The 27,165-nt window shown below is 36.8% G+C and overlaps 1 protein-coding gene and 1 long non-coding RNA gene across 2 annotated transcripts in view; one reads left to right on the top strand and one right to left on the bottom strand.

Moving 5' to 3' along the window:
- The first annotated feature begins 5,320 nt into the window (after positions 1-5,320).
- LOC307157310 lies at positions 5,321-7,053 on the top strand. Its single transcript, XR_013820930.1, has 3 exons — positions 5,321-5,395; positions 5,472-5,560; positions 5,651-7,053. It is a non-coding gene; the product is annotated as an uncharacterized lncRNA (long non-coding RNA).
- A 3,609-nt stretch (positions 7,054-10,662) lies between these two features.
- The window catches only part of LOC307157252 (protein NLRC3-like), a 107,865-nt gene continuing 91,362 nt past the window's right edge, over positions 10,663-27,165 (bottom strand). Inside the window, exon 7 of the mRNA XM_079869119.1 lies at positions 10,663-12,400. Coding sequence (XP_079725245.1) covers positions 12,208-12,400 — 193 coding nt within the window. The 3' untranslated portion in view covers positions 10,663-12,207. The remainder of the gene's footprint in view (positions 12,401-27,165) is intronic.

Genomic DNA, 27,165 nt, shown 5'->3' with positions numbered 1-27,165 from the left:
GACGGACGCACGTCCAAATCGCACCGGGAATACAAAATAAAAGTAAAAAAAACATTGTCAATTTCAAAATAAACACCCTGTGCAGACTCCCAAACGTATTGCACGTATATTGGCCAACTACTAGAAACCCCAAAATCAGAAAAACACGTCGGACAGGCAAATCATGTGGTCTCACGCATCCAGTCGCTCCGCTTCTTATATGCTCCCGGTGTGAGTTGGCACCACGTGGAGGACGGAATAAAACCTTGTCGCAGCCGTAATGCGCCGCAGATGTGTGCAGTGTAAATGAGGGGTAAGCGTCTCAGCTGTGTGGCGTGTCCGTTTTTATTTCGGCTCCCATGTTAACAGTTTAGAGTTTCCACACTGCCTGCGTGACACGTGCATGCTAGAAATAGAACCGAGGCATATTTTTCACGCGACACGCAAGCGTCTTGGAAGCGTTTCCATGCAAAATTGAATAGGAAAATCTGTTTATATGTCATTTTGACACAAATACATATTAATAAATGTCATCTTGATGTTTAAATGTGTCTAGGTTTTGACATAAATGCAAATATAAATGTAATTTTACAAAATATTATATATATATTATATGTATATATATATACAGGTGCTGGTCATATAATTAGAATATCATCAAAAAGTTTATTTATTTCAGTAATTCCGTTAAAAAAGTGAAACTTGTATATTATATAGACTCATTACATGCAAAGTGAGATATCTCAAGCCTTTATTTGTTATAATTTTGATGATTATGGCTTACAGCTTGTGAAAACCACAAAATCTAAGAAAATCTCAGAAAATTAGAATATTACATGAAATTACACAGTAATTACACAGTGATACCATGGTCATTGAACCAGGTTTTGGTTCTTTTGGCAGTGTGGGCAGGTGCAAATCCTGCTGGAAAATGAAGGAAGCATGAAGTGCTCTGAACATGTCCTGGTAGACGGCTGCGTTGACTCTGGATTTAATAAAGCACAGTGGACCAAAGTCCTATTTTCTGATGAGAGCAAATTTTGCATCTCATTTGTAAACCAAGGTCCCAGAGTCTGGAGGAAGAATGGAGAGGCACACAATCCAAGACGCTTGAAGTCCAGTGTGAAGTTTCCACAGTCTGTGTTGGTTTGGGGAGCCATGTCATCGGCTGGTGTTGGTCCACTGTGCTGTCCACTCAACGCAGCGTCTACCAGGACATTTCCAGAGCACTTCATGCTTCCTTCAGCAGACAAGCTTTATGGAGATGCTTCCTTCATTTTCCAGCAGGATTTGCACTTGCCCACACTGCCAAAATAACCAAAACCTGGTTAAATGACCATGGGATTACTGTGTAATTACTGTGTGATTTCATGTAATATTCTAATTTTCTGAGATTTTGATTTTGTGGTTTTCACAAGCTGTAAGCTATAATCATCAAAATTATAACAAACAAAGGCTCGAGATATCTCACTTTGCATGTAATGAGTCTATATAATATACAAGTTTCACTTTTTTAATGGAATTACTGAAATAAATCAACTTTTTGATGATATTCTAATTATATGACCAGCACCTGTATATATATTGCTCTTGTATTCTTTCTTGTGGCTATAGGTGACACACCTGAATGAATGGCTCATTAAGTATGCAGGGGCATTGTCTCATCAGGTGTGAACTACTAAATATGCATGATGCTGTTGGAGCGTTTACGCCCCATCCGCATATTGGCTTTCCAAACTAAAAGTGTTTCACAAAACTTAAATCAATGTATCGTTTTATGTGAATGATTAGGCAGGATGGTTTTCACATCATTTTGAAGAAAAAACTCTAGGTCTTATTGACACATATTTAGTATGTGTTTTGTGGCCTTATTTCAGAAACTTTCATTTTTAGTTTTTTCAATAACCATGCATAAACATTATTCTTTCAAAAATGAAAACAGGTAGTCCTGTTTGTGCTAAATAGAGTGTAATTACACCTTTGCCATTGATATGTTTATAAGCAACTGAAAAAAGCACAAATGTCAGGGCATGTCAGAACATCTCAAGGACCCAAAAAACACCTCAGACCCCAGAGAGGGTTAACTATAGGGGAAAAAAGTACTGCCACTCCAGCACTCAAATTGGACCCATGACTAAGAACTTTCTCTCCTTCCCACCATAGGCCCCATTCAGCCTCATTACTTTGATCACTGTGAGTCTCCTGCAACAAGACCTCACCTATATCCTTCAAACGTATAATCTCTGAAAGTAACCTATTCTTTCTCCCATCTCTCATCCCATTAACATTTAGAGATTCCACCTGCAAGACTTCCATGAAAAAAAGGGAGAGAAAGAAAGAAAAAGAACAGAGAAAAAAAGATTTTGCAGTGCTCATTATTATTGCGTTTTGCCTTTCCCCTCGTTATACGTCCCTTCCCTGTTTGTTTTACTTGTCTAATAACAGTTATGTGCTTTTTTAACCGAAACCTCTTTTGCTGTGAAAGTTCTTCAATGATATTTGTTTTCCTTTCCCATACAACAGAGGCAATAAACTTTTCAAGATCTGGGAAAAAATCACTGACTTCTACACCTGTTTTTCCTTTTGTTTCATCTAAAAAAGAATTGATCTGTTCAAGAGTATACATATCTTTTTCAGCCACTCCTGCCATATCAGATGTATCGGACCACTGCTCTTCATTTCTCAACCTAGCATCAGTACATTGGGACATTTCATCTAACTCATCAGTCATATTTTCTTCAGAAACTCCTACTGGTATTTCTTTGAGTTTGCACAATTCTTCATCACCTCCCTGACCTTCACTGTCATCAATTACATCAGTAATATTCTCAGCAACGCAAACCAGTTGCTCCATACCACCAGTATTTAAATGAACGACACTCACCTCTTCTGAGGCTGCTTTCACCTGTGTCTCCGTTCTCTGTTCTGTATCCTGCTGATATTGTTTCGCATTATTAACACCAAGCGATGTAGATGGCCGTTGATCGTCTTTATGTGGGCATGTAAAACGTTTGTGTCCTAGATCACCACATTCAAAGCACTTCAGATTTTCAGTGCTTGCGTAAATCATGTACTAGTTCTCTCCTTGATTAACTCGGAACGAAACTTCCAAAGTACGCTCTGGCGAAGTCAAAAACATAAAAACTTGGCGGCGAAAATACGTGACGTGTTTAAGCGCGATGTTTTTACAGCCTAAAGGAATCATTCTCACTGGACTTGCTATTTTTCCGAATCTTAGCAACTCTTTCGTTATGACATCATTACTAATGAAAGGTGGGACATTCAAAATCGTTATTTTTGTTGCTGAAGCGGATAGTGGGTTAATTGGGACAAACATTTCCTTTACCCATATTCCGCTCACAGTCAACTGATTAATTAGCGTTTCAGATCTAAAAAAAACAACAACCGCTTTGTTCATGCGTGAAGCTGAAACTATATTTTCAAAACCTACTTTTTCTCCAACAACTACAAGTAGTTCCTTTATTGTCACACCGGGCTCTGGTACACACCTGCACCCATTTCGGAGTGATATATTAGGTGGCATTTGCCTGGGAATTGACGCCATCCCGGCGTCTAAAATTCCACGGGCACACGATGAAAAACAATCCTTAATTTAAGAAAAAAATAATGAGGGGTCAGGAAAGAGAATAAAGCACGAAGGGAAAAGAAACATAGGCTTAAGATAAATAAAGGCTTTTCACAAACACTCTCAGAGCCGCACTCAGTCTCCACACCAACACTCCTCACCACGCCAAACACGAGAGAGAGAGAGAGAGAGAGAGAGAGAGAGAGAGAGAGAGTAGTCCTTTGTCTCTTAAACCTCCATCAAGGCGACCAAGCCATCAAGACCTATGTTCAGGACTTTTGTGAACTCAGTCATTAGATGGATTTTAATGACGTTGCTTTGAAAGACATTTTTCAGGTGAATCTGAATGAGCCCATTCACTCCCAGCTTCCTGGGGGAAAGATCCACTGGTCCTTGGCAGAATACATAGACTGCCTTGTTGTTAAGTGGCTCGTCATTTACTGTGGGTTTTGCAGATGTCGAGCCCCGCAAAACTACAGTAAACTCCAAGTCTGAGGGTGTATTCACACCTGCCTTGTTTGGTTCGATTGAATCGAACTCAAGTTTGTTTCCCCCCTTGGTGCGGACCTTTTGGGCAGGTGTGAATACAGCAATCGAACTCGGGTGCGGAACAAACAATCGAACCGAGACCCAGCTGAAGAGGTGGTCTCGGTACGGTTCCAAACGAACTCTGGTACGGTTCGTTTATGGTGTGAACATGAACCGACCCAACTGCAGAAAACTGCGCCTTTTTATTTGACTGCTCTTATGAGGATACTTAACAAAACGGACATTTTGGCATAATGCTGTGCATGTGTTATTGTTCGTTAAAGCGCGAAAGAGAAAGAGAATTCTGGCGCGCTGTCTGTGCACGCGATACTGTTGCGCGTCTTTCTGCGAGCCGTGTGTGCATTCACAGACAGAGCGTTCTCTTTTGTCTTACCGCGCTTAAATGGTTTAAAAGCACGTTCTCTCCGCCGGAACCGTACTTGCAGCACATCGTCGTCTTCTCAAAATCTAATTACAACATCGTATAGATGACATTTTGTCATATGCTCAATAGTTTCTTAATATTGCGTTTGTATGGAAGAACACCAAATCAGTAAAAGAACAAATATTACATTACGAATCGCACACTCCATGCTGAGCCTGTTTTTGCACTTCCTGCTTTTCCCTGCTTGAGAATTCTTTTTTTTATTATTTCTTTATTTAAAAGGGACAGCGCACATTAACATGAGGACAAAGTCCAAAATGTAAATGTGCCAGATTTAGCCATACAGGCTCATTTTCATTTGCAGTCTCTAGGTTGATGGTTAAGAGAAAACAATAAATACACTACAACAATACAATAAATGCATATCAATAAGAAAGCCTTAGATATAGATAAGTAAGAATAACACCACTATTCCCGATCAGGACAACTGGCAGGTTGATGAAAAAAAAAAAAAAATCCTGTCCAATGAATGGACGACCTTAGCACACATGTGGTTTTGTTTAAAAATTTTGGTTCACTTGCAAAAGTGAGCAGTGTGAAAGCGAACCGTACCAAACAAAAAAAATCAACATTGTGTAACCGAATGAATGAGATGATTGACATTAGTGAGCACCTATCAGCAGATAATCCACCCTATTTAAGAACTGGTTGGCTGTAGCCTGGCATGCGTCACGTCCGACTCCGCCTCCTGTTTCGTTGTTGACAATGGCTGTAGGTAGGTGGGTTAGCATATAGCAATGGTTATCTTCTCTGTGTATGGCACTGACTATTTTTGTTGTGTTTAGCCTGTCTTTTCTCTCTGCCTTGTCCGTGGCGTCGTCTTAGTGGGTGCATTCGTGTGCTTGCTTTGCAATCAGGTATGTGCAAACTGGGTGTGGAGGGCGAATTGTTTGTTTTTGTTTGGGATCGACTGATGTTTTGGGCTGTGTGCAGTGTCTCTGTGCCCCAGCTGAGTGCACAAATTCAGAGCGTCTGTGCGACGAAAGGATAAACACCATGGGTGGTTAGATCATCTTCTTTTGGTAAGTTTATTGCGCATGTAACGCAGTTGAGTTTAACATTTAGCGTTGAGGCATAACAGTTTAGTGGTGTTTTCTTTGTCTTTGGACCAGGATTTTCCCTCTCGTCCGGGCGATCATTTTCTCTACTGACGCTATAAATAGCCATTGTAATCTTGTCGATTCCTTGCTGCCATATTACAAGAACATCATATATTTCTGCAAAGAGAAGGGATTGCCGCTTTCCGGTTACACCTGTGGCGTTCACTCTTGCTGCTGTCTGGTTTGACTGATAGTTTACTGTGTCCTGAATTTTGAGGTTGACGCTCACCTGTGTTCATAACAGGAGCACCAAAACCATCTGCTTGCTCGGTGCGAGCCTGTCTCCCCTGTTGTGCGAATTGAGTTAATTTGTTTTATTTTGTTTAAATCTCTGTATATCACTGTTATGAGTATCTGCTTTATGACTACGTTGTGATTTCTATCAAATTGTGGTTGATTGTTATTTTTGAAGTTTGTTTATTAATTTTGATCTACTTTCAGGCGCTGGGGTCCCACGGGTGAAGGATCTCTTGTGGTGGTGGTGCTCCGAACGTTTGCCGTGTGACACTTTTGAAGTGTTGTGGTGTGATCTGAAGTGCACGGTGATTGTGTGAGTGTGTGTGCTTTCGGCTAACTAGTTTAGTGATCACTTCTCCTGTGGTGTACCTCAGCCCTGTAAGTCTGTGTAGTTTTTGTTTTTGTAAGTTGTGTAAGTATTAGTGAAGTGTGTTGTGTATGTTTGTGATTTTATTATTTTGAAACTTTGTCAGCCATATACCTCTCTTTCCAGTCTTCAGACACTGTCTTGTACAATGGTTGCATTTTAATGTGATTTATCTCCTTGCTCTAAATTAAACTTTATATTAATAAAGATTTTGTATTTTTGATATCCACGTTTCTGCCTACCTTTTTAAGAGAGTCGAACCTGTGTGACCTAATGACAATTTAAGTGTCATTCGTAGTCGCAATTCCTTATATCTGAAATCTGTGATACCACCTCCGTCTGCCCCGCTGCAATTGCATTTGTCCGGACCAAAGCAAGTGAACTATCGGACTTTCCTGGTGTGAATACACCCTGAGTCTCTTCACGTCATGCCTGCCGAGCCAGAGACTGTTCATGTCATGCCTTCAGACAAGATGCAGACAGCAATAGTCATAGTTGCCATGGTGATTTTGAGTTTGTGGGCAGTACCCACATCGGCTCCAGCCCGTGAATCCTTGCCCGAGATGACCGATATTGTTAGTCATGTTGTCATTGGTTAATTGTCTATCATTGTTAACAGGTGTCCCTTGTCTTGTCATTAGTCTTGTGGGTATTTAAGCCCTCATGTTTGTCATGTGTCTTTGTCTTGTATATTGTTTGTATAACTGCTGTTGTTGAGTCCTGTTTCATGTTTTGCCATGCCATGCCAGGTCTTTGTTTTGTATTTTGTTTTATGTTTTGGATCTTTAAATAAACTGCACTTGGGTTCTAGAAACTTGTCTCCAGTGGATCCCTATGTTACAATAAGTTATAACTGTAATTCAACTAAACTATACCTGCACTATCTCCATGCAGCATATATTATCTGTTTCTGTAGGCATTATTGTCAGACACCAGTTCAAACTGAACACCGATCTACTAGAATCTAGAACAGATTCTAACATTTTATTGTGTGAGATTGTCCTGTTTGTTGCCACCGAATCATGAGCTCTTGAAGCTCTGCCCTCTTCTTGAAAGGGAAAAAATTCTTGAATATCAAGTTAGGTGAAGGCTAACATTACTGAAATGATTTGACAAAGCTATATGGAACTGTAATGTGGCCAAGACATGACTGGAACTACTTTAGCTGTGGGTTTACTGGAAAATAATTACACACATTCATCAACCAATCAGAATGAAGCATTCAATAGTATAACTAGAGCTAAACCTCTGTTAATTATCATTTGGAACTTTTTTAAATGTATGAAATAAACAGAGGTGGGTAGAGTACCCAAAAACTGTACTCAAGTAAAAGTACAAAAAATGTATAAAAATACAAATATTTACTCAAAGTAAAGTAATAATCTTAATAGTCACTTGAGTAAGAGTAAAAAAGTATCCAATGAAAAAACTACTCAAGTTGCTAGTTACTAGTTACTTCGGATCATATAGGCTTATGTATGAAGACTTCAGATGCAAAAGCCTCTGAGTGCCATCTGAAACTTTCTTCTAAAACAAGCATTTTTATCAAGTTTGTATATTTAAGTTCAGTAATTTCACTTTAATGACAATTAATAGGTACTTTTCATTGCCATTTAAGTGAAATAACTGAACATAAATATACAAGCTTGATAAAAATGCTCTTTTAGAAGAAAATTTCAGATGGTACTTAGAGGCTTCTGGGGCCGGTTTCACAAAGCTATTTTAGACAGGTCTATAGTGTTAGACAAGTCTAAAATTAGCTCATAGACTAGTCTATTGCAAGTTAGACTGTTTCACAAAAATAAAGACTGACTTAATTTAGACCAAAAAAATTAGACACCTTACCCCCAGGCTAACGGTCTAAGACTCTATGTTACCTTGGCAACCAGCAGTAACAATCAGTTACATTACAAACTGCCAAAAGAAAAGGGAAAATGGCTCATAATTTAAACATTTCTTCTTGTTTCTACCTCTACATTCCCAAGTAAAATGTCCTTGTAACTGTTAGGGCCGTTACATAGTCAACGCGAGCAACGATCAACGCGCTCCCTTTCATAGTCTAAACAGTGGACGCAACAGGGGGTAGTAGAGCCATAGTGGACTCATAGCTCCGAACGCCCGTCTATTTCGCTTCAAACGCTCGCTTTATACGGGCTTCCAAGGCGTCCTATTCGCTTTGGAAGCGCGAATGGATTCAAAATCTTCAAGCGTCGAGCTAGACGTGATAGACAAGAATTTGACGCTCTATTCGCGTTTGGTGTGAATGCTGCATAATAACAGTCTGCAATGTCAAGATTGTAATGCTTGAATGTGTGTGTGTGTGTGTGTCAGAGAGAGAGAGGCACGGGCGCGATCGAACAGTGGAAACATAAAAACATACTCCGTCATTTATACTCCTCCAACAAACACATATTTTCCACTGGGGTAAACTGCACTGTGTGGTTGAATGCACTTACTCGATCCGCCATGTTTTTTGTTTTGAAAAGTGTCTTATTTTACCCAGAATGCATTGCAGTGTAGTCCTACTTAACCCTCTGGGGTCTGAGCTGTTTTCTGGGCCCTGGAGGTGTTCTGACATGCTCTGACATTTGTGGTTATTTCTGTTACTTGTGACATTTTCATGGCTAAAGTCTGATTACACTGTATTTAGCACAAACTCTGCTACAATAATATATCAGCAGCATGTATGTAAAAGTTTGTAGTTTTGAGATAATGACATTTATGCGTGGTTTGTGAAAATACAAAAATAAATTCTCACTGAAATAAGGTCATGAAACCCATACTGATTATTTCTTCACAAGACTTTTGAAAATTGTATGACGTAGCCTAGAATATTTGCTCTAAAACTATGTGAAAATCACCCTGACTGCTCATTCAGAGAAGACAATATATTGATTTAAAAATTTTACGACGTGTTTTGTGTGATAAAGCAATATGCGAAGGGGCGGATCATCTCATTAATATGAAAGCTTTCCACACCTGAGAAAGACAAAGAACCTCCCTAATGGCCCTATTAGGAGCTTATCAGGGCCCATCATTCTGACCACCCTTGCACAAAGAATGAGGAGATTTAAAAAAGAATGGCTTTTAAAATTGTTTGGATTTATTTACAACACAACATAATCCATATACACAACAAAAAAGTACCATGTTCATGTACAGAGACATGTACTGTGAACGTTGAAGTCAGCAGGACTCAGTGGCATCTAGGCCCTGAAAAAAAAAAAAAAAAAAAAAAAAAAGTGAACATACTGATATCAAGAGAAAGGCCTGCACGATTTTGGGAATACATTTTAGATTTTTCTTGTTAAAATTGCTTTTTAAAATTCACAGAATACACACACACACTCACACAAATGTTTCCAACAATATATTATATAATGAACACCAGGTTTGTTGTGCCTTGTAGGTATAGGCTATGCACAGTGCTGCATAAAATAATAACAATATAGCAGCCTATATATATTTTCAAAAAGATTTCAGTAACAACTAAGCTAGAGAAAAATATATTGATTATCATGTTACTTCAAATGTTTCCATTCGTTATGATGATATGAAATGAGATAATAGTAAAAACATGAAGCCGTTTGGAGCGTTTTGCTTTTCCAAAATATGATACATTCAAACGCGATCGCGATCAAAAATATGATACATTAAAACGCGTTCGCGATCAAAAATATGATACATTCAAACGCGATCGCGCTCAAATATAAAACATTATGGTTGGTTAGGCCTACCATATACATATCTACGTTTGAGCAGATATCCACAAACACAGTAACAGTAAACACGGGTCTAAATATTATAATATTCACTATATATATAGCAACAGTTCAACTGCAATGTGAAATTTATGCAACAATAGCAAACTAATATGTAAGAATTTCTTACCTTATCTTTCTTGTCTTCAAATATCGTTCTTCTTCTTCTGATGTAAATCCAATGTAAGCTCAGGCACGTCTTTCAAACTCGACGAAAAGTGAAGTGAAGTGTTTTGTTGTTGAGGTAATGAGGGCGATCGCGTTCCATGTGGAGATTTGCATGTGAATATCTTTTGCGCGAGTGGGCGTGGTAAATTAAAAAATAATTAGGAAGCGTTTGAGAAGCTGGACATCTTGTTGGTTTTATACAAATTACTTAAACAGAGAATATTTGTTTTCGTTTTGAATCCGATCATTTAAAAGTACACACTTAAATGTTTATAAAGGTGTATGGCTCATAAATGTGTGACAAGTATTCGCTGAGTTTTGTTTCAGTTTATAGACGTGCTCAAGAAAAAAAAGTTCACCGCGACGGAGAGGCAGAACGCACACCCTGTTTATTTTCTTTATTTTACAAAAGCACAATGTTTTGATTTGATTGGAAGTGGACACATACAAAAGTAGAAATACCACAGATTCTTTTTTTATATTGCTTTTTTCTGTATGACCATAAATGACGGAGAAATTTAAGTTTATAGTGCTACAATGTGGAGAAAATGCAGCAAAACGCGCCCGCGCGTTTGTCGACCTCAGAGGGTTAAGATAGTCAGAGTCTTAAGTGCATTGTGCAACGGTCTGATTTAGATGTCTATCTGAAGTCTGACTATCTACTATATCTAAGCCATAGTCGAAGTCTATCTTTGTGAAACCGGCCCCTGAAGTCGTCATATATATAAAATGATATTGTTTAGATTTTTTTTAATTTAAATGACTATTATTTTCATAAGTAGATTGGCTCTCTTTGCAACAAAAAGTATTATTTCTGCCATCTGTAGCCCGAAAAAGAAAATCATTGCCTGTCCTTTGGTTTGTATAATAGTAACTTATACAACTACATTTGGATTATTAGACAATGTCGAAATAAAGTGAATCTGCTGAGTGTTGCATTCAAAGGCATGTAATTGACACAGAGAAGAAAGAGTTAAAACTCTTCACATGTGCTCGCGCTCATGACTGCTACTGAATATCTGAACACAAAAAAACAAACAAAAGTACATTGATGGATCTTCTTCTGTCGGTTCTCCAAAATATAATCAAATGTATATTTCTGCAAGCATGTTTAAACTGGTTAACTCAACTGTGTCTACAGCAGGCAAAGGCATTCGTTTTCAAGTCGAGTTCGCACGCCACTGCGCAACAATACACACAAACTACCGCGGGATGGCGGGTGTTCATAAACTGTGAACAATGGTAGCTTTATTTAATGTAAATTAATGTATATGTACAAAAACGGGTAATGTCATACTTTCTAGTAGTGCTATCATGGCGTCATAATCTGTTTGGTTGTAATATGTAGACTATTACCTGAGTGAAATGAAATCGAATATATCGTCCTGTGGAATCATTCATTCACAGACAGCATACGATGATCAACTAATAAAGATCTTCATCGCTGGCAAAAATATGCATTTGAAGATTTGCTCTCACTTTACTGTACTGTAGGTCCACGTCCACTTCATCTAACGTTCTTGATGTTCTTAAATCTTCCTGTTACGACTCCGAGTCGAGTGTGAATTGAAATCGCTTCAGACAATTCAGTGCGTGCAGAAACTGAACAGATCATTCAAACCGATTCGCGAACCGATTTAGACAGATCTGCCAACTTGTTTGATGAAGTCTTTGAACAAAATCGACTCAAAAGAGTGATTCATTTGTGAATTGAGCATCGCTCAAGCCCAGAAAAAAGATACATCGCACTTACGCATTTAACAACACATATTGCATTAAAATAAAGTAACGAGAGGAACGTCGCCCAACGTAACAAAGTAAAAGTACAGTTTTTTCATTAGAAATGTACTCGAGTAAAAATAATAAGTAGCCACATTCAAATCTACTCTTAAAAGTAAAAATTTTCCAAAAAAATACTCAAGTAAATGTAATGAAGTAAATGTACTTCGTTACTACCCACCTCTGGAAATAAATAGTCAAACTAGTTTGTAATAAGTGAATATGGTAATGCTGTTTTTGGAGTGATTTAATCAAAACTATTCCTGCTTCACATACTTGAGTTTTTCCAGTGTGCAGTTTGGATCCTCCAGTTTTTCAGAGAGCTCCTTGACTCCTGCATCTCCTGGGTGATTGTAGCTCAGATCCAGCTCTTTCAGGTGTAAGGGGTTTGAACTCAGAGCTGAAGACACATAACCACAGCCTTCTTCTGTCACCATACAGCCAGACAATCTATAAAAACACACAGCAACAGTCCTCATGGCTTGCACATTTATACCTACCTCAGCCATTCATTAGGTATTATTTGTAACTGTGAAAAAAAAACAGAAAACTACTAGGAGCTACTGGGGGGGCTGGTCGAACCGCTTCACCAAATCGGACTGAATCAATCTAAACAGTTTGTGTCTTGAATCAGCACTGATCCACAATTTACTAAAGTTACTCACTTTTGGACATGGCTGACAGTCCCTCCAACTCTAAATAACCCAATATATTATTTTAAGGTGGAAACACAATGAATGGTTTGTAAAACTGTCAAGCTAAACATTTATTTTGTTTTATCAATATTGCAATATCTTTTCAGGAACAGCTTATTACATTTTTAAATAAGTTGACAAAGTTAAAAAACATAACCAAACTTTTGCCAAGGTTTTAAGGAGGAAAAGTAAATGTTTAAAATGTATTAACCCTCTGAGGTCTGAGCTGTTTTCTGGGCCCTGGAGGTGTTCTGACATGCTCTGACATTTCTGCTTATTTCTGTTACTTGTGACATTTTCATGGCTAAAGTCTAATTAAACTGTATTCAGCACAAACTCTGCTACAACAATATATCAGCAGCATGTATGTAAAAGTTTGTAGTTTTGAGATAATGACATTTATGCGTGGTTTGTGAAAATACAAAAAAAAATTATCACTGAAATAAGGCCATGAAACCCATACTGATTATTTCTTCACAAGACTTTTGAAAATTGTATCACATAGCCTAGAATATTTGCTCCAAAACCATGTGAAAATCACCCTGACTGCTCATTCAGAGAAGACAATATATTGATTTAAAATTTTTACGACGTGTTTTGTGTTAGAAAGCCTTATGCGGCAGCTCATTAATATGTAAGCTTTTCTCACCTGAGAAAGACAAAGAACCTCCCCAACGGCCCTATTAGGAGCTATCCTAATATAGCTCCTAATAGCCCTGTCATTCTGAGCAACCTTGCACAATACTGTAAATGAGGAGATTTAAAAAAGAATGGCTTTTAAATTGTTTGGATTTATTTACAACACAACATAACCCAAAGATACACAACAAATGCCAAAAAAAACCCACTTCAAAGACAGACCTTTGTGCCATTCCTAAAAACATTATACATACCTTTCATTTCCAAGGTGTTTGATTTTCACTTTACCATGTTCATGTTCCAGAGACTCATGTGAATGTTGAAGTCGGCAGGACTCAGTGGCATCTGGGCCCTGAAAAAAAAGTGAACATACTGATATCAAGAGAAAGGCCTGCACGATTTTGCAAATAAATATTAGATTTTTCTGGTTAAAATTGCTTTTTAAAGTTCACAAAATACACACACACACACACACACACACACAAATGTTTCCAATAATATATAATATAATGAACACCAGGTTTGTTGTGCCTTGTAGGCATAAGCTATGCGCAGTGCTGGGTAAAATAATAATAACAATAGATAGCAGTATAAATCTTCCAAAATATTTCAGTAACAACCAAGCTAGAGAAAAATATATTGATTATCATGTTACTTCAAATGTTTCCATTCGTTATGATGATATGAAATGAGATAATATTAAAAACATGAAGCCGTTTGGTGTGTTTTGCTTTTCAAATTTTCAAATGATACATTCAAACGCGATCGCGCTGCAAAATCTGATACATTCAAACGCGATCGCGCTCAAATATAAAACATTATGGTTACCATACATATTTGACCAGATATCCACAAACACAGTAGGCTTAATAGTAAACACGGGTCTAAATATTATAATATTCCCCATATATCTAGCAACAGTTCAACTGCAATGTGACATTTATGCAACAATAACAAACTAATATGTAAAAATTTCTTACCTTAAATCTTTCTTGTCTTCAAATCGCGTTCTTCTTCTTCTGAGGTAGCCTAAATCCAATGTAAGCTCTGGCGCGTCTTTCAAACACAGTAAGGAGTAAGTTACGAAGTCTCTGCTTCTTTGTTTTGAGGTGATGAGGGCGTTTACAGGTCTGCGTTTCTCCGCATGGATCATTTGCATGTCAATCGCTCGTGCGCGCGTAGGCGTGTTCAAATTAAATTTAATGAGGATGCGTTTGAGAAACTGTACATGCCGCTGCTTTCGTATGGATTACTTAAAAATAGAATATTTGTTTTTTATATAATTTACATACTTTAAAAATAGAGATTCCAAGCGTTGTATAGACATGCGTTTCAAGTCTGTGTGACAAACATTCGCTGAGTTACAGGTCATTTTCTGTCGCGTTTCAGAATGAGTTTCACATTGAGAGAGACGGCAGAACGCGCATCATGTTTATTTTCTTTGTTTTACGAAAAACACAACATTTTGTTTTTATTATGAGTGTACACAAATAAAAGAAGACATTTAACAGTTTTGAATGATGTACAATACAAGTATGTAAAATCAAAATCAACAGAGTATTTTGCACTGATATAAAAAAAAAACGAGCAGATCACGCCGGCGTGATTGTCGACCTCAGGGGGTTAATCAAAACAGTTGAAACGTATTGAACATATTGGAAACATGCTTTGACTTTTTAGGTTTGTATATATATTCAGGTTGCAGCAGTTTTCAGCTTAGCAGCAGACTCAGCAGTAAGTACTGAGCATGCGTGATAGCATTTACTGTCTGAACAGAAATGTTTCTTTCTCCCGCAGCATGGTTTTATTTTTTGTATTAGAATTGTGACATCTTCAGCTTTATGGTATACATTTGATGGAAAAGACTATGCCTAGAACTCAGAAAAAGCTCATCCTCTCGGCAAAAGCTCCTAAACTGAGCAAGGTGGGCTCTTCTCAGAGCGGTCAAACTAACATGGTGGACCAGCCTCCCGGATTGTTAGCGAAGGCCGAGATTGACAACCTGCTCGAAATGTTTACAACGGAAGTCCTTAAAGAAATTGAAACTTCACTCTACAGGAAAATAGATTGAGTTGTGCAGAGGCTCGACGTCTGTTCCTCGAAACTGGTGTGGTTGGACATGCAATTTGACAAAATGGATTGCCGATTCTCAGGCATGGAGTTTGCTATGACTTCACATGGTGCAAGGTTTACAGAGTACAAGCTGGAATCCGCTGTGGAGAAAATTGATGATGTTGAGAATAGGAACTGGCGGTACAATGTGCAGATCATTGGTCCCCCAGAGGGATGCGAGAGTAGCATCCTGGGTGACTTTTTTCAGTCCTGGTTGCCTGAGATCTTACAATTCAGTTGTTTCAAGGGGGATTAGTTAAAATTGACCTATGCCATCGGGTCCCCTCGTGCCGACCGCCAACGGATCAACGTCCTTGTGCTGTCATTGTGAAATTTCATTATTAGCAGCACAGAGCCCGGATTATGCAGGCTGCAAGGAAAGTGCACAATCTGGAGTACAACGGAGCCAGCATCATGTTGTTCGAGGATTTCTTCGCAGTAGTGGTGAGGAAGAGGCAAGAGTTTTTGCAAGTTAACCCCCTGGGGTCGGCGGTCGCGCCGGCGATACCAGCTTGCTTTTTTTTCTTATCAGCGAACAAATATTTCAGCAAATATTCTCAGTTTATGTAATCTGTATGAAAAGAGAGAGATGTCAGTCGATCTCCTTACAGCTCATTACAACTGTGTGCTAATCTTAATAATAATCCTGGAAAATTTACCTCAGAAGTGCTGGCAGTTTAATTTCGATGAGCAATGGATCCAGCTGGGGAATAGTAAGTTCTTTATTCTGAAGTGCTTTGTTCTAATCGCAATATGGAATAGTGTATGTAAACGCAAAAAGACATATTAAATATGAATCGCATTTCTGTGTGTGAATGAATGAACGGTACAGATGCGCGCTGTTGTGTACTACAGCTCACAAAAAGACTGTTAAATATGAATCGCGTTTATCCCATGAATCACGTTAATCCCATGTGAATAGATTTTACTAAACTATATTGCTTTACTGAGATGAGTAAAAATCTACTGAAATATGTTGAAATAAAATGTATAAGCAACGTATTAAACTGCAAATTAACATTTATATGCCCTAATATATCATAAAAACGATATGTTACAGACGAAATATGAAAGACATTTCATTGACTAGTTTTGGATATATATTATAAAGTTTTTACTGTAAAATAGACTACTGCCACATCAAATAAGCTTTTGTTTTGCAATTTCTGCTCAGATATTAAATATATATAGTATGTTTTGTCAAAAATAAAGTCCTCAACTAAGATGTTATTATAGTGTTTGTTCCAATGTAGGCTATATTCAAACCAATTAATCCTTAACTTTGAAATACATATTATAAAATGTAGGCCTACACTTTATTTTTTACAAAGAAAGAGTACACTTGAAATATTGTTAAAATTGTAATTGTTGTTGTAATTGTAACATTTTTAATAAAATAGCAAAACATATATTTACAAGGTTGATGTAAACAAAATCTTACAAGGTCAATATAAGCCTTCTCTTTAAATTATTTTAATTGTGTTTTATCAGTGATACATTTGGGGAGAGGATACATATTCCAAAACTTTCTGAAAATACAGTATGAGAATTAACTGCAATTACTAGAAATGTTGACCTTGGATATTATACAATTTGCAAGCATGTGGAAAGACACAATTTCAAGATGTTTCAAACTCTGTCTGAACCAAGTCTGTAGTGCATATTATATATATATATATATATATATATATATATATATATATATATATACAGTGCTATGCATAAGTGAATACACCCATGCTAAAGTTGACTAAAAAGAGGAATAAAAAATCATATTTTGGAAATTGAACTTAATGCCTTAATTAAAAAAATTAGGAAAAATCCAACCTTTAAGGACACCAATTTTCTTTGTGAATGAATAATGTATCGTAAATAAATAAATGTTCTTCCTTAAAATAGAGGGTGCATAAGTGAGTACACCCCTATGTTAAATTCCCATAGAGGCAGGCAGATTTTTATTTTTAAGTATTTTTTTTTATTAATTTTTAGGATACTATGCATCCTGATAAAGTTCCCTTGGCCTTTGGAATTAAAATAGCCCCACATCATCACATAGCCTTCACCATACCTAGAGATTGGCATGGTTTTATTTCAGTTAGCCTAAAAGCTAGTTTGATTTGCATTGAGAGATGATCTTATGGAAAGTACCCCATGCCAATCTCTAGGTATGGTGAAGGCTATGTGATGATGTGGGGCTATTTTAATTCCAAAGGCCAAGGGAACTTTATCAGGATACAGAGTATCCTAAAAAAAATTTTTTAAAAATACTTAAAAATAAAAATCTGCCTGCCTCTATGGGAATTTAACATAGGGGTGTACTCACTTATGCACCATGTATTTTAAGGAAGAACATTTATTTATTTACAATACATTATTCATTCACAAAGAAAATTGGTGTCCTTAAAGGTTGGATTTTTCCTAATTTTTTAAATTAAGGCATTAAGTTCAATTTCCAAAATATGATTTTTTATTCCTCTTTTTAGTCAACTTTAGCATGGGTGTATTCACTTATGCATTGCACTGTATATATATATATATATATATACACGCAATTAAAGCAGCACTTTTTTTGCCTAATTTTAAAGGGCTTCCTGTTGCGACTGCTATTGAAAAGGCCGAAAATATGCCATCCCGCCCCTCCGTGTTCGGCGATCAGGTTTCATTCTCGCGCAGCTTTCTTCAGCTTTCAGCTTTCTTCTCGTGCAGCTTTTTTCAATTTTTGATTAATTATTGAAATAGAATAATATATTGATGTTTAATATTATTTTAATGTAGGGCTATTTTCTGTTCCTTTTTTTCCTGTGTTGTTTAATTTAATTAGGTGATTCTGAGTTTAAATTGGTACGATTTTGGTATGGGCTAAATGGTATGGTAGGGATTAGGTTTGTGGGAGCATTGTTAGTGCGTGCGTGTATATGAATGTGAATGTTACTGTACCTAAATGTTTGTTATAGTCTTGTGTTGTATTTACTTTAATTATGATTTTTCATTTTGATGCTGGTTTCTTTGTAATGTAAAGGACCCCCTCGAAAATGAGATGGTACATCTCAAGGAGTTATCCTTGAAAATAAATAAATAAATAAATAAATAAATAAATAAATAAATAAATAAATATAAAAATAAATATTGATGATTACAAGCTTGGGGGAAATGCAATTAATTGCAATTAATTACAGCAAATTGTGCAATTAATTATTTATTTATTTTAGTTTTTTTTATTGATTCCCAGCCCAAATATATATATATATATATATATATATATATTAGGGGTGTAACGATACACAAAACTGACGGTTCGGTACGTCCCACGGTTTTGACGTCTCGGTTCGGTTCGGTTCATTTAGGTGGAGTGGGGGGTTTAGAAAGCTAAAATTGCTTCTTTTTTTTAAACAGTGCTTTAATTAACAAATTGTGTCCTTGTCTTTAAATTAATTCAATTACAAGTAAACGTTTCGCAAGGATAAAAAAATGTATCTGCTAATGCTGTAAACTATATAGAAGCCCTTACTTGCACATTACTATAACATTAAAGCTTAACAACAGAGCCTAAACTTTTAGCCTAAATTCAGTTGCTATTTATTTTTAGATATAATAATAATCAACACTCAAGTAACAAATTGTATGAAAACATGTAAATGCACATAAGGCAGTTTTTACATTAACATTTTTCTCTATTATTGAAATATAATAATTTAACGTTACACAGTTGCTGTCATTTTCATGACAGATATTTTAAACATACATTAAATAATCAAGATGTCATTAACAGGTTAAGTAAAATATAATATATAGGCTAACATAGTGCATTTATTTAGTGAAAGAGTTCATTTCCTTAGCAAACCAACAAGCTGTGGACACTGAATGACTTGCCTGAGGTAAATAAAGCTATGTGAAAAACTAAGCGTTTTATTGACGTATTTCCGCTGTTGAAACACTGACTGAGCGATTACATGAGTTATGATGCCTTTCAGTAAGTATACTGTATCTTTCAACGTACCTTCAGGTGTCCATTCATGTTTATTCTGTAACTGAGGAAGAGAATCGCGTTTACTCGCGCTCCGCGCTGCCGCTTTAAATGAGGAGCTAGTAGCCTACGGTGATCTGTCATGCCACATCAAAGAGCGCCAAAACGACATTTAATGTTTGAATTTCGTGATCAAATAGACAGAATTTGAAAGATTACACCTTGCTTATTATCGAATGTAACAAAACACTGAGCTTATTGCGATTAAATGTGGTTAATGGTGGTTAGGCAACAACGCTGTATTCGTTGTGTACACATAAGACATGAGGTCCAATGAGCCGGGACAGCAGGGGGCGGGGCGGGCGTGTTCGGTACGCCATGAGAGTATCGCGATTCGTATCGTGGGTGGTGTATCGCGGTTTTTCGGTTCGGTTCAAATATCGTTACACCCCTAATATATATATATATATATATATATATATATATATATATATATATATATATATATATATATATAACGTCCACATCAATTGTTTCTTTTGCTTGTTCCTTTTGGCTCCGGGGCATTTGTGGGTTATTGCTGTGTGTAGATATGTTTATTATTGAAGTTTGTGTTCATATAGTGTAAATGAAATACACCTAAACTGCAAATGAGATTTATTCTGTTGTATAAAGTGAACACTAATGTACAGTTATTACTTGTACAGTTATTATTTGATAAGAGGACAAAGATGACAGGTGTTTAAAGGAAGAAGTGCAGACATGATTGATGATAGACAGAAAATGTGATTTAAAGGGAAAATGTTTGTTTTTGGTTTCATACAAATTTTGATAAGTTAATGTTTGGAAAATATGGATACATTTATGTGAAAACAGACCTTTGAAGAATATATGGCTTCATGTTATCCCAAATGTGGATATAACCTGTGCTTCAATGCAAAGTAGACAAAACAACAGAAAATAATTCATGATTGCAGATACAAAGTTTAAATGAAGTAGAAAATAAATATAATCTGAATGAATGGAGAATGAGCAACTGTTGTCCTGCATTGCTGATTTCTGTGTAATATGTCCTATATTTCCAGAGCACTCCTATATCAGAGGATTATCTATACAGTATATATCTGCCAGCGTAGACCTAGCCAGGACCCGCTACGCTTGCATTCTTTCTTGTGGCTCAGTGACACACCTGAATGAAAGGCTCATTATGCGGCTCATTATGCAGGTCATTGTCTTCTCACGTGTGAATCACGCCCCCACGCATGTTGCCCATCCAAACAAAAAGTGTCTTACTTAATTTAAATCAATGTATTGTTTTATGTGAATGATCAGGCAGGATGATTTTCACATCATTTTGAAGCAAAAACTCTAGGTAACAACATCCATTAGTCAAAAGACTTTTTTTTTTCACTGCTCGATTGCTCCTGTCAGTCCTGCTGCTACTGCTGCTGCTGCGTTGCATTGGTTTTGCGTCTGCAAGCTTTGTATCTTTCTGTTTTTAATCATTATTTACTATCATTCCTTGTTATTTATACTGTTAAATATAACTTACTCAACATCACACATTAACCAGTGTTAATTTCGTTTTTCACAGACGAAAATGAGACGATAACTAAATAAAAACTAGTTTTGAATGACAAAAACTATGACGAAAATCTATTGACATTTTCGTCAACGAATAAAAACTAGACGAAAATGTTAGATAGTGACGATTTGGGAAGCGATCCAGTCTGATGTCCTGCATTTGTGGTAGATGCGCACAATTGTACTGTGACATGATCTACCCAGCGGCACACGAGTTGGCATGCGCTGCATGTCTCATAAAACGTTAAAACATGTAAATGTCTGGGAGAATGAGTAGAGCAGACATTAAGATCTGAATAAGAGTGACGATGCAAAAAAAGAGCTATATTCGGTACGGTTTTCTGTGCGCACACACCCGACCCGAAGCGTGCAGCCATGCACATAGACACCTATACAGCGCGCGAGTACAGAATTGAGCTCTCTTTCCTGTCTGAATGGACAAATACACACAAATATTATGTCTAAATGTCCGTTTTGGAGAGTATTCACGTAAATTATGTCGGTTATGTCTTAAACAGTTGTGAGTGTATCTATGTCATTGGACATGAACCAATGTCTTAAACTATAACAAATACTTTGTGTCTGATTGTCTCAGTCGTTACACCCAAGCGAAGATATGTCTATTAATAGTGTGTTTAGAACAGACCCTAATATATTGCAACCGTTCCATTGGTCCACAACATTGTTCTCCTATTTAGGTTTAAAGATATCTCGTTGATTATCAGAGCTATATAGTTTAAATTTTGTCCCCCTTTTACAATCAGTGAAACATAACCAGCAGACATGGTGCGGCCTGCCTTTATCATTTAATTAAATTTAAATCTAAATTAATATTCTTATTAATTAATGTGATCTGAGTCTGACCAATCAAAATCCACCATTTATGTCCGACAAAGCAGTCAGGAGAGTTGGATTAACGTCGGTGGATTTGACCTTGGCTTTAACTGAGGCAATCTGTCACGACACATTAAAGAGCCACAAAACGTTAGGCCTATTTATTGTTTAATTTTCTTTGACTGACCAAATTTGAAAGTTGAGACTTTATTTCATATTAAATATTACCTGCTCTGGTCTGTCAGCACGTTGTCAGTGTCCTATATTTTTCACTGCTTGAGAACATGGGTTGAATCTGAAAGTTTAAAAATAAAACTAATTCAAATTCAAAATATAACTAAAACTAAATAAAAAAAATTAAATAACACTCCAGGTCTCCACAAAACTATGAAAGCCGTGTGACTGACCAACCGGTAAGAAAAAAAGAAAAAGAAAAAAAATATATTATTCATGATTATTAGGCTACCGGTATAATAATCCTCCTGGCGCCGGGTCTGAGTTAGTAATTTACTCTCTTACCTTTGTTCTTTGATTAACATTAATGACACTTTAAGACCAGCCGCTGCTGACAGAGACACAATCTGACACACGTCCCATTTTCTCACAAATCTCTACGTTCATTTATGATATTAATAAAATTTATTTAAATCATTTAAGACTGCTCATATGAGGACACTCGACAAAACTGACATTTTGGCATAATTTGTGTGTGTTATGGTTTGTTCAAGCCCGAAAGAGAACTCGATACTGACACGCGTCTTTTCTGTGTGTGTGTGTGTGTGTGTGTGTGTGTGTGTGTAATAGGCAGGACTTACAGCGCAGTCCCTTTAGTCTTGTCGCGCTTGAATGGTTTAAAAGCATTCACATTAATAAGAGTGTGATCATACAATCATGACCGAAAAAAACGGATACTGCGTAATTGGGTTAAATATTTTTAACGCTTTAAACTTTTTTTTTTCGGTGCCGCAGTGGGCAAGTGATGAAACCGGTGTTGCGACTGAACTCCGTGTAACATCGGTAACACCAACTATCGTAGCAAGCCTAGATCTTACTCATGCTTTTCACTTTTCATATAATCAACATAGATGAAATAAAAAAAAAAGTATTTTATTTAAACATAAATATGAAACTAAATTGTTTTCTTTAATGACTGGGCTACAACACGTAGGCCTATAGCCTACAGTACAGAGAAATGTAATGTTGGAGCGGGATTTGAGCGACCGCCGTCTTACCGGTGAACATGTTGGGAATAGCCATACCATTTAGAGATTTAAAAACAAACAACAAAATCTTAAAATCAATCCTGTAACAGATTGGCAACCAATGCAATGAAAGCAAAATTGGAGTGACATGGTTCCGCTTTCAAGAACCTGTCAGCAATCTAGCTGCGGCATTTTGAACAATTCTCAAGCGTGTCAACGTCGACTGATTAATCCCTGCATACAGGGCATTACAGTAGTCTAAACGTGAAGTCACAAATGCGTGCATCACTCTCTCTAAATCCTCAAATGACAAAAATGGCTTGACTTTTGTCAAGGTTCTTAATTGAAAGAAGCCTGATCGAACAACAGCGTTAATTTGTTTGTCAAATTTTAGGGAGTTATCAAAAATTACCCCCAAGTTTTTCACCATGGATTTACCATAAATAAATAAAGGGCCTAAATTAACACAGGGGAACTCAGATACATTAGAGGGTGCAAACACAATAATCTTGGTTTTGCATTCATTTAGATGCAGAAAATTAGCAGCCAGCCAGGTTTTCAAATCATTCAGACATGCTAAAAGAGGCCCTATTGAATTATCTTCCGAGTAAAAACATGAAGCCTATGTCGTAAATGTATATGTAGGCTATCTATATATAGACAGAAACATGTTGAAATGTGAACTAGAAGCAACCTTTTAATGCTAAATGTGTCAAAACTTTCTTCAGTTAAACAAAGACAAAACTGAAGTCATTGTGTTTGGAAACAAAGATGAAGTTCTCAAGGTGAACGCATACCTTCACTCTAGGGGTCAAACAACTAAAAATCAAGTCAGGAATCTTGGTGTGACACTAGAGTCAGACCTTAGTTTCAGTAGTCATGTCAAAGCAATAACTAAATAAGCATACTATCATCTGAAAAATATTGCAAGAATTAGATGCATTGTTTCCAGACAAGACTTAGAGAAACTTGTGCATGCTTTCATCACCAGCAGGGTGGATTATTGTAATGGACTCCTCACTGGCCTTCCCAAAAAGACCATAAGACAGTTGCAGCTCATACAGAACGCTGCCGCCAGGATTCTGAGCAGAACCAGAAAACATGAACACATCACACCAGTCCTCAGGTCTTTACACTGGCTCCCAGTTAAATTTAGGATTGATTTTAAAGTATTATTACTGGTATATAAATCATTCAATGGCCTAGGACCTCAATACATTGCAGATATGCTCACTGAATATAAACCCAACAGATCACTCAGATCATTAGGATCATATCAGCTAGAAATACCAAGGGTTCACTCTAAGCATGGCGAGTCCGCTTTCAGCTATTATGCTGGAACCAGCTTCCAGAGGAGATCAGACGTGCTCCTACAGTGACATTCAAATCCAGACTCAAAACACATCTGTTTAGCTGTGCATTTACTGAATGAGCACTGTGACCCTGTTCGTCCGACTGTTTGTACTGTACTGTATTTTATTTTATTTTTCTAAACTCTTTTAATTATTCTTATTTCTTTTTATTATTTTAATTTCTTCTATGTAAAGCACTTTGAATTACCATTGTGTATGAAATGTGCTATATAAATAAACTTGCCTTGCCTTGCTTTAATGTATGCATGTACGACACGAGGATGTTTTTCGAACAAAAATAAAACACAGCATGATAAAAGTAGGCTAGTATGAGTGTTTATTCTAATATGGTGATTATTATAATGTTTAGGCCTGTGTTTAATGTTAAATACTTTGTTTGTGGATATCTGCTCAAACGTTAGACGGTAACAATGTTTCATAGTTTAGAGCGGCTCGATCACTTCAGTAAATGTTCTCTGCACGCGCTGTGAGTTTGAGTCAGTCGCACCAAACATTACGTTTCATGTTTTTACTCCAATCTCATTTCATAACATCATAACGAATGGAAACATTTGAAGTAACATATGATAATCAACATATTTTTCTCTAGTGTAGTGTTACTGATACGTTCCTTTTTAATGATTTATAGGCCGTCTGCTATAGCCTATTGTTAATATTATTTTATGCAGCACTTCACGTATATGCCTACAAGGCACAACAAACCTGGGGTTCATTATTTATATATATACAGTATATGTGTGTGTGTGTGTGTGTGTGTGTGTGTGTGTGTATTTTGTACATTTTAAATCACAATTTTAACTAGAAAAATCTAAAATATATTCCCAAAATCGTGCAGCCCTATAGTTTCTCTTGATATCAGCATGTTCACAGGTGTTTATTTCTATTTTTATATACAGGGACCAGATGCCATGATGAGTCCTGCTGACTTCAACATTCACATAAGTACATGAACATGGTAAATGGAAAATCAAACACCTTGGAAATGACAGATATGTACTATGTTTCAGGAATGAAACAAAGGTGTGTGACTGTTCAAGTCTCTGTCTTTAGATCAGTGAGTACAATAATGTTCTTTTTTGTCCTTTGTTGTGTGTCTTTGGATTATGTTATGTTGTAAATAAATCCAAACAATCAAAAAGCCATTATTTTTTTAAATCTCCTCATTCTTTGTGCAAGGTTGCTCAGAATGATAGGACCTGATAGCACCTCAAAGGGCCATTATGGGAGGGTCTTTGTCTTTCTCAGGTGTGAAATACATTAATATTCATGATGTGTTCCTGCCTCCTCGCATAAAGCTTTCTTACACGAAAACATGTCTTACCAATTTTAAATCGATATATTGTTTTATCTGAATGTGTGCAAAAGGCTCAAGTGATGTGAGCGTGACCGAGCATGTACAACGTGTTCGCTCAGACCACGCCCCCTTTCTGACACGTTGCGACATGCCCTGGCTTGCAGAGAACGGCAGTCAGTTGAGTTTCAGTTTATAAGATAAGCTTCATGCGTCAGTGACCACAAGTAAGTTACAATTATATTGTAAGTTAATATTAGCAATTTATGTTCGAGTTTACAGTCAGTGACAGCCTTTATCTCTGTTGTATGAGTAGCTTGTATGGTATTCTTATTGTAGTTCACGTTTCAGGACATGTTTAGCTCTGTTTATTTAAGTAACTAGGGAGAGTTATTAGCCTCAATTGTGTTTATGTTAGTTAACATCAATGTTTATTTCCTTTCCTTTAGAACCACACCTACACTGTAAAGTTTTATAAGAAATAGTGCCTGTGTGTAACCAGGGTTCTCAAGTTTTATCAAAATCTTGGAGTGAGATCACATGCGGTTGGGGGTGGAGCCCTAATGGAGCCCCGCCCCCACCTGTCCCCGCCCCCCAATTTTACCCATTGTTCATAATTAACCAGCACAAATTGAAATTATAACAATTGGTAAATCTGATAAATGACAGAGCAATTAATCACATCAAATATACTCTGTTATATTTCAAAATTACAATTAAGTTACAAAAATTACAAAAATATAACAAATTGCTCCAAACAGTTTGGAAAAACAAATATTTTTGCATTTTGAATGTGTCTAGTCGAAATGGTATAATGATTTATTGTGTGGTGGGACATTGAGAACAAATTACATATTAGAGTATTATTAAGGTATGTGTGTGTGTTTGTGTGTGTGTGTGTGTGTGTGTACACAAGAGTACACACTCCAGCTTATGAAATGTGTTTTGTGTTGCAAGTGTTTGAAAAATACAAATGCAATGGCAATCAATGATTAATGTAACGTTATGTTTTGACAGGATATAAAATATTACCCAGAGCACTCTGCTTTAATACGTATGTAGACTTAATGTAACTAGAAATACTATTAAAACAGTATAATATATAATATCATTTAAAATAAAATAAATACATTTAAATTTATTTAAAATAAAATGAAGAAATACATCTTCATTCCTTCCCATACCCACTAACATTTCCCTTAGTTTCAGATAACGTAAGCTAGCCAAACTGAGCCAAAGCTTCTGGCCTGGTTGCAAAGTAGTTGTAGAGTTTTGACTGCATCAATAATAATGTATACGATGGGCTATATATTAAATGTTCTAGCCTTAAAATGTTAGACGAGCTTTCTTCCAACTTACCTTCTCCATCATCACGACGTGTGTTCGCGCAATGTTGTTGGTTACCTAGTAACGAACGTGCGGTGGCCAAGAATGTTCCGTCAACTTCCGTGTGTTCGCGCATCTATGTATGTTGCCTATTAACGAACGCAATCTGGCCGAGATACGTGCTGGCGGCAGGAA

This window comes from Squalius cephalus, assembly GCF_949319135.1.
Source record: "Squalius cephalus genome assembly, chromosome: 4".
In the NCBI taxonomy this organism is placed as follows: Eukaryota; Metazoa; Chordata; class Actinopteri; order Cypriniformes; family Leuciscidae; genus Squalius; species Squalius cephalus.
The sequence above is the reverse complement of the archived record's forward strand: the minus strand, read 5'-3'. Positions and strand labels throughout refer to the sequence as shown.